The 8,556-nt window shown below is 42.7% G+C and overlaps 1 protein-coding gene across 2 annotated transcripts; it reads left to right on the top strand.

Moving 5' to 3' along the window:
* Positions 1 to 4,516: 4,516 nt before the first annotated feature.
* Positions 4,517 to 8,416, top strand: rpz5 (rapunzel 5). Of its 2 annotated transcripts, none has more exons than XM_068323688.1 (2): positions 4,517 to 4,674; positions 6,141 to 8,416. In XM_068323688.1, exon 2 carries the CDS (start codon positions 6,208 to 6,210, stop codon positions 7,387 to 7,389), a length of 1,182 nt encoding a protein of 393 aa, XP_068179789.1. In that variant the 5' UTR covers positions 4,517 to 4,674; positions 6,141 to 6,207; the 3' UTR covers positions 7,390 to 8,416. The 2 variants fall into 2 exon arrangements, with proteins under 2 accessions (XP_068179789.1, XP_068179790.1); XM_068323689.1 differs by lacking the exon at positions 4,517 to 4,674 and adding an exon at positions 4,728 to 5,139.
* The last annotated feature ends 140 nt before the right edge of the window (positions 8,417 to 8,556 follow it).

The following is an 8,556-nucleotide window of genomic DNA, read 5'->3' as shown; positions in this document are numbered from 1 at the left end:
TCTTGGTTCAATCGGCTGTGCAATCATTTCAATGGCCCTCTGTTTATCTGACTTTGGCATCCCTGATTTACTGAATAAATTCAAAATGTTTTGTTTACGAAGAGGTCGATTTATAGAAGAGGGTTTGACAATCCAGCTTTTCTACACATGCAAACCTCCTGCAGATTACCACCTATTATCCTCCCATCATGCCTGGAGTGGAAGCAAATTTTGACGTAGATTTAAGATTGTGTTTTCCTGAAGGCAGTCTGACTTGTGCGTACATCTGTAGAGCCTCTGTGTTTAAATGTGTCTGGAATGTCTCGAGTGGAAATCCACACGTGTGTCGCCCATCTGCACCGCTTCAAAATGCCTCTTTTTTTCTGACTCTTCCTCGTCTCTTGCGTTCCCACTGATGTCTGCATTCTTCCTTCAGGGCTTCAAGTCGTTTCGTCAGACCCATTCATCTCTGTCTTATCTACAGCAGTCCATCAGTCACCGTCACCACCAAGGAAACTTTCTGCTGCTAACCATCTGTCTGCAGCTCTGTGCTGTTTAATGTTTCCCAGATGTGGCCTCTTAATTCACTCCTGCTTGTTTTTTGGGGGTTTTTTTTTACAAAAAATGTTGTGTAGATCAGAAAAATGAGTTTAGATCTCCTCGGGTGACGTTTCTGGATCCAATCCGGTAAGGTAAGTGAACCCGGACATGCAACAACCAATGAGAAAGGTGCCGCTTAACAAACCCAAGGGGGGTGGGAGGTAAATAAATAAAAGCGTGAGAAAGAGGAAATGAAATAGAGGACCAGGGAATGCCACATCACCGTTTCAAGAGATTAACAAACACCAATATATAAATAGTTCTCTAGGCTAATTTGATGGATCGCAGCTGCATCAGTAAATTACAATCCTAATTTCAATATTGATCTAGTTAGTAAAGCATCATCTATTTCCTGCATCAGTTTCTGTTTTGTTCCCCCCCCCCCCCCCCAGCAGTAATGAACGTCTTTTCAAAAGATTCAGAAATGTATTTTCTTCTAACTGAAAATATAAAGAGCTTGTCTGTGCGATGGAACATACAGACAACTTTTACTTTAAACTGATCCAACATCTTGTACCTTGAAGGCTGCATGGGGCGGGGAGGCGGGGGGGGGGGATCAGGAGCATAACAATATGATTAAACTAAATGCTTGCGAGTACAGGTAATCAGATTTGCAATTTATTTGAAGGTGGTTTGACTCGCTGGTCTAAGGGCAAAGATGGACACAGGGCTGAATTTGCCAACGATCAATAAGTCGTCTTCTCCCTCTCTGAACCTTTATCTGTTTCCTCAGATCTACCCTGAGCTGGTATTGATCTGCAGGAGCGACTGATGGGCCTGGATTGAAGCCGCCTGTCAGGCCTTCAGTCCCTGTTGAACATACAGATCGTTGGTGTGTGACTCAGACTGGTCAAAGTTCAGTTGTGTTCCGGATCACGTGCCAACGCCACACAACTCACTGGGAGTGCTGGGAGGTCTCAAGTGACAAAGCGCCGGTCAATGATGACGTACAGTCAGTTTGCAGTGTTGAAATTAACTAAATCAATTTCAACACTGCGAAAAAATGATCCACAGAACGTCGTCAGAAACAAAGCAGACATCGATCAGCAGAGACAAGTAACTGAATGATGCTCATTATGTGTTTAAAGCACCGGATGTTCAAGTCACAGCAGTCAACTCTCAGCAAAGAGGACCTGACAGCAGCTCTGTCACTTTTATTTTACGTAGAACTGCCCTTGAAATCATGAAGGGAAGCTGCTCCCTGCGTCCCTGCCCTTGTTTGACTCCTTCAGCGATGCTTAGTCTGTCACCGAAACGCCATGTTCTCTCTGACCTGGAAACATCTGGAGGACAAAAGGGGGAAGGTTTGTTCCCACAGAATGAAAAACAAAACCTTCAAACCAGCGACTCTTAGAATACACTGTGTGCTGCCACAAAAAAAATAAAATCACTGAAAGCTAAAGTTAGATGTGAACAGCTTTGAATTTTTCATTTTTTTGCAGAACTGATGTCACATTCTGTCATAATGAATTAGCAAATGCCATCATGTTAACATAAGGAAAGAATTAAAAATACTTTTTAAAAAATATTTTTTTAAAAAGTTCAGCATGACAAACGGTGGATTCAATGCATTAGCATTTAGAGTTGTAGTGTTCAGTCTTATATGGCACCAAAATACAAGAAAGCTAATCTCAAAAAGGTTTGCAAAAAAGCCAAGGGCTAGTCTTTACTATATGGGAGATATATTCTGAATGCAATCACACTTCTGCTCCTGCAACCAGGTGAATGGTTTCCATGTTTTGCCATCAGTAATTACACCTCTGCAGGTCCTCATCAGGATATCTCGGTTGAAACTGCAGGAAGCTCTTGTAAATCAAATTCTAGGGACATGTGGTGGGAACGTCGACAAGGGATCAACCGTCAATCTGTCGGCTGGAGCCTCAGGTAAAATCTCACAATCAGACCAACCCACTGCAGCGAGAAAACATTTTCCTTTTTTGCTGCTCCGCTATATTTATAAGCCAGCATTTATTTTCTCATGGGAGGAGGCCAAATCCAGGACGTCAGTTACTAAAGCCAGTCTTTCTATTTGTGAGGTAATCCTTTGATGCGCTGCTGAAATGCTGAGGCATCTTTTTTTCCTTCATTGTGCGACTACAGCATGTTTGGCCGTTTCCTGATTTAGATAATAGTGTACTTAAAGCGAACACTCTTTAATCAGGTTGTGCGATAATTCATTGGCGCTGTATCCTTGCCAAACATGTCATCAACATTTTTCATGTCTGTTTAAAGCGATGCCAAAAATAAGTCCTGTTTTTCAGGCTTCGCATCTTTATCTACCTTGCATCTACAACGATCTTCCTCTTTTTGCTGAATTGCACTGAGATTTTTTTTAAACACAAGCCCTCTCCGGTTAACGGGATGAACCACTGAGGGTTTTTCTGTGAGCTCAAGAGACATCTTGTGGTAAGGAGGAAACACAAACCTCTGACACAGGTCAAAGAGATAAAATGTGGTCGATAGCATCCTCGGAGGAGGAAGTCCTTCGTCATATTAGCTGGTTGATGCAAATGGGAAAAGGGGACAGGTTTTTTTTTTTAGATGAAATTTTGCATTAAACATAACATTTAATAGATTCAAAATGCAATGCATCCAAATGATCTCACTTTCCTGTTCTGTTCATGTAAATATCAATCATTCGCAAGGAACAAAAGGGACAGTGAGGCTGAAACTACCTTGTCAAGACAGAATTCAACCTATTAATTATCCGTCCTGATAAATGATGCCATCAGCAAGCGTCGATATGAAATCCACCATGAGTCAGATTCTCATGGTGTTGAGTACCGCCAGACACACAGTGAGATCCACTCAAAGCTTTCTCAGCTGACCACAATTACCTCAAATATTTCACCCACTCAGGCTCAGCAGGTGGGTGAGCCTGAAAACACCCACAATAAAAGGAGAACTTTACTAGAAGTCCAAGGCTTTCCATTGATAATTTATAGGATTTGCTGTTGGATCACTTTCTTTTCCAACATGAAGGAGCCCCCATGAGCTCCTCCAGCTGAGCGACGTCAGGCTGGGGCAATAACGGTGTGTTTACCAGCATCGAGGCTGTACCGCCCATCACGCCACATACCGTTGAGCGCCTGCGAAAGTCGTGCTCCGCTTTCGATGGTTATAAGCGAGTCAAGTGTGAGATCTGACAGTGGGACGACACAGGAGCGAGGCAGCGGCGGCAGATGAGCTCACCTAACCCTTCTCTGCTCAATCAGCCAGCATCAATTCGCTGCAGAAATCCTTCCCTCTTCTTTCTGCAAGCATGTTTTCACGGCTTGTTTTTAAAGGCTGTGACCGACGTGGTGGCTTCTGCAAAACACTGACTGTCTTTGACCAGGCGGCGCTGTGACAGACCGATTCTGGAAAGGCTGCAAACATCTCTTTTCATAACCCTTGAATCAAACAGCCAATCAGTGTCCATCCCTAATTACAAAAATTCAGAGCAAACAAGGTCAACACTTTTAAAATATTCTCTTGAAATGGCTTTTCAGACAAGTTTTTTTCATTCTAACTTGTTTAGATCCCAACTTCCTGCAAACACAGGGACATAAATGAGGCGTTGGAGCATGCTCAGTGTGATGGAACTCAGAGGAACCAGTGCAGTGGTCATGGCAACCTTATAAGAGCCACAACAAAAAAGGTTTTGTTCTGATGGGACTCTTTGCTGAACCCCACTGTGACTGGACTCCATTTTCTACTGTTTCTCAGAGAGAGAGAGAGCGAGAGAGAGAGCGAGAGAGCGAGAGAGAGAGAGAGAGAGAGAGAGAGAGAGAGAGAGAGAGAGAGAGAGAGAGAGAGAGAGACAGAGAGACAGAGAGAGAGAGAGGGAGATTTTTGATTTTCCCAGGGTGCTTGGTGTCCCTGCATGGGGGAGTGTTTACAGGATGTTATCTGTGTCAGTGCCGGCCCGTCATCCCTCCACGAGTGGGTCTCTGAGGAATGTAGGAATGGGATGGAGGAGTTCCAATGGGGGAGTGACGAGAGAGAGGGAGAGACAGAGAGAGAGAGAGAGAGTATATATACATCCCAAGACGACTGGTGCTCACAGGCACAGCTGGACTAGAGGATAACTGGACTGGATATTTAACTTGAAAGGTGAGTTAATCTCCTGCTCTATTCACCATTTATTCGCCATCGCTATCATCTGCTTGACTCAACCATAATTTCTTGAAAGAAAGCAAGAAAGCAAGAAAAAACAGAAAGATTTGATCTCACCTTAATTGGAGGATTTTTAAAAATGTTTTAAAGTCTTTTATTTCCTTAAAAGTTGTTTAGTTGTTGCTTTATAAATTATATAAGCCCATGAAAAAGCCCAAACTGAGACGCTGGAGGTGCAGATGAGTCCTGTGGGGGATGTGGCCTTGTTCAGAACTTGCGTATGTGGTTGCCATTAAAGCTCCGTTGAGCAAAGCATTATCACAGTGAAAGGGGGAGTGGGACTCGCCTTTTTTTTTTCCTCACAAAAATATATTTCAATTTCTTTGCCACAAGAAGAAAGACTTTTCTTTTCCATTTTTACAAGGATCAATATTTTCCATCCCAAAGGAAGATAATTATTCAGTAAGTATTTTCTTTTTATGTTTTTTTTTTTTTTCTTTGTTGGACTGGAATTCAATTCTGTTGCGTCATTAGAAGTTGAAAATTTTTCACTTTTTTTCCCCTAATTGTAAGAATGTGGGGGAAAAGTGTAAAAGCACTGCTGGCATGTGACTGAATATGGCATGGAATTAGTGCAGAGATAGGAAACGCTGTAAAAAGACACCATTGATCTCATCATTGCAGCAACTGAGCTGATGTCCTGTGGTTACACATAAAACCGTGTGTTTGTGTCTCTCTTGCCAAAACCACCGAAAACATGATATTTTTCGATGTCTGGCTTTAATTAAACTTGAGCTGTAATAATGAGGGAAGTGGGATTGCATTGCTGAACAAGTGCAGTGGGGAGATTTCTTCTCTTAGACTTGGGTGTGCCTTTTTTCTCAACTGCATTTGGTCTCAAGGGAGTTCAGAAACCAGTTAGGTCATCTCTCTGGAGTTTTTTACTCTGAAACTCTTACTATCATTCCCAAAATAAATCCTTTTGCTTTACCGTGTTGTGAACATCTGTGTTTGCTTTGGGCCTTTGCTATTGATAGAGCTAAAAAAAAACTATGACATCCCAAAGGGCCATAATTGCAATGTTGCGCAATTCATCGCATCATAATTCACGAGTACATACACCATGCTTGATATTTGTTCTGAATTGCCCTTCATGTGGGTCTCGTTTGTGTACTTAAATTAGTCTTTGTCATAAATGTCAATACCACCACGACAAAAAACCAAACAGTTCCTGTCATTAACGGAGACTCTGAGGGCGCGGCATGAAACTGGATGCCTACATGTGCAGACATGACCGGCCGTTTGCTTTATTGTAGGGTTTTGTTTGTCAAAATGTCCTGTGAGAAAAAAACGAATGACTTCATGTCAGGTGATTGCGTTAGCTTTGCCAAATGCACCTGAAATGATTGTAAAGTTCATTGCGGTGTGACTTTACAAGTGTGTCATGTTTCTTCTCCTTTCAGGCACCAACAGAGTTTCTGGCTGTGGAAATCAAAGTAGATTAGTTAGTGTGAAACACGTGATCCAAAGATGAGCGCTGTGGCAGACTGGCTTTTGCAGAACAAGGACAAGATTGAGAAAGGTGTGGAGATCATGGGACAAGCCTCCGAGGTGCTCGCGGCCACTGTGGGCCAGTTTCACCCCATCTTGGAGGCCGTGTTCGTTGCTTCCTCCGAGTTACTCAGCAACCCGGAAGGCAATGAGGCACGCTACATGGTTCGGCAATTCGACATTGTCAACCAGCAACTTGAGGGGATCCAAGATGAGATTGATAAAATTGCTCTGGAAATCCAGAGGATATCACTGAACAAGCAGAACTTTGATCGAGAAGCTCAGATTCTCAGCCAGTATGAAAAGTTCCAGGATTTCGTCAACGCCAAACCAAAGTTCAAGGAAAAAAAGATGGAGAAGTTCCTGAGCCATTACGAGAACACCGATGGAGACTTGAACTTGGATGCTCTGTATAACGCCGTCACTGGGGAGAACATGGCAGGAGACCCCCTGCTGGAGACCATAGTCGCCACAGAGCAGAGGAGCAGAAGGGCAGTTGAGGATTTTTGCGCCCCCTTCAAGAAGCTCTTTGTGGTGGGCATTATTGCCGTCATGGGCCACGCCGCCCTCAAGGAAGGGGCTGTGGGGGAGGAGATGGTAAAGAAGTGGCAGGCACGGATGGAGGATGTGGAGAAACGTATGAAAGCAGCAGTGGATGAATGTACAGAGAACTTTGCCGATCAAGCCAAAATGGACATGGAGCACCTTCTCCAGGAGAACTCTGGTACCGTCAACCAAGACTTAATCAAGCCCCTTTTGGAGGCACTTGCCAAGAAATATGACTGGGTGAACTGGTCCATTAGGGCCTTTGGTGACAGGGAGCGCATTTTCTTTTTCAACTGGTTAGCAGGGAAGAAGTACCATGGAAGTGGAGGAGCCAACTGGTTTGACATTTTCACCAGGAATAGGATCAAAGTGGTGGTCTCTTTTTGCGTTAACCCCAAGCCCATCAATAAGGCTGAGATTCAGGAGAAGATTGAACATCAAAAGATAAAGGGGAACATGATGGGAGTGGCTCTGTGTTTGTACAAGAGCTTCCCCAACTGCCTGGTCCACGCTGTCAGCCATTACAAGGCGGTGGTGGAAACCAACAACTTCCAAGAGGATTGCTACTACTATGGAAAACACAAAAGAGCCTACATATGTATCCACCCTGAGTAGGCTCACAGAAAGAACGTGAAGTATACAAGAGGATGTGAGCTAGCAATCTACACAAATGTAAATAATCCATTTAAATCTAGAAATGCATTGACGAATCTGTCTGTGCTGATGTATAATCTGCAAAATATGGCTTCTGGTACGAGATACATTGACTTACTTGTAATGACTTGTAATTAGCTTCAGGGATTATAGACATTTCCAAGCTGTAGGTCTCCAGTTTTGACTTGTAATGAATTATGAATCTGAAAATGATTGTGTCCCATTGGATTTTCCTAGGGTTGGGCAATAAATATTAGCTGGTGGTTGCAAGACAGTCTGCCATTGTTCTATGTGAGTCACCTGACATCTTAGGTGATGGTAATGCTCTAAATTAATACGCAAAGGTGACTTCTGATTTTATCAGGACTTATATGTGTTAATATTAGTAGCTGGACACTTTTTCAGGGTTCGCCAGATAGTCTAGCCTCCATGCTAATTTTTATTCTGTCCGATGTCAATATGCACATAAAGTTGTCGCGCATCTACACCTACAGTTCCTTGGTCGTCCTCCATTTCACCATCGACATTGTACTGTTATTCAAGCGTATGAATCTCATTGCTGATCGGCTTTTGTGACGCAGCAACACATGAATTTCTCAATTTTTCAACACAGAGAAAATACAATGTAAATACTGGATATTAGCATCATATGCATCTGTTTATGTCAACTTTGTGCCGCCTTTGCAGGTAATTAGCTTCTGGTTTGATGTGAACGCATCAATATGGCGGAAAAACTCCAAAGCAAGTGAGCTACGGACCTGGAGTTGGGATTGTTTGTTTTATTGTTATTATCAAATACATGACACAAGAAATAAATCATAAACCATGGTAGTGGATTTCATCAGTATCGCCCACTCCTAGATATAAAATTGCATGAAGAACAATGTTTTTGAATACTTTCTGTTGCAATATAAAATCTTCCAATCCGCAATCGCTTCGAGACGCTTATGTATATTTTATTTTCATTTGTAATAAACAATAATGCCTGTTTTGGTCATTCTGGTAATCATTATCAATATTGTTAAACATCCTGTGTGCAGAACAAATCCCAACAATCTTTCACGACTATTTCTCAAATGGGTGGAGGTGGATCTGTAACAACATGGCCGCTTTACAGCCAATTATATT

The sequence above is a fragment of the Antennarius striatus genome, chromosome 9 (assembly GCF_040054535.1).
Source record: "Antennarius striatus isolate MH-2024 chromosome 9, ASM4005453v1, whole genome shotgun sequence".
Lineage (NCBI taxonomy): Eukaryota > Metazoa > Chordata > Actinopteri > Lophiiformes > Antennariidae > Antennarius > Antennarius striatus.
The sequence above is the reverse complement of the archived record's forward strand: the minus strand, read 5'-3'. Positions and strand labels throughout refer to the sequence as shown.

Coding starts and splice junctions, on each gene's coding strand:
- rpz5 (XM_068323688.1), top strand. CDS start 6,208: ATGAGCGCTGTGGCAGACTGGCTTTTGCAGAACAAGGACAAGATTGAG.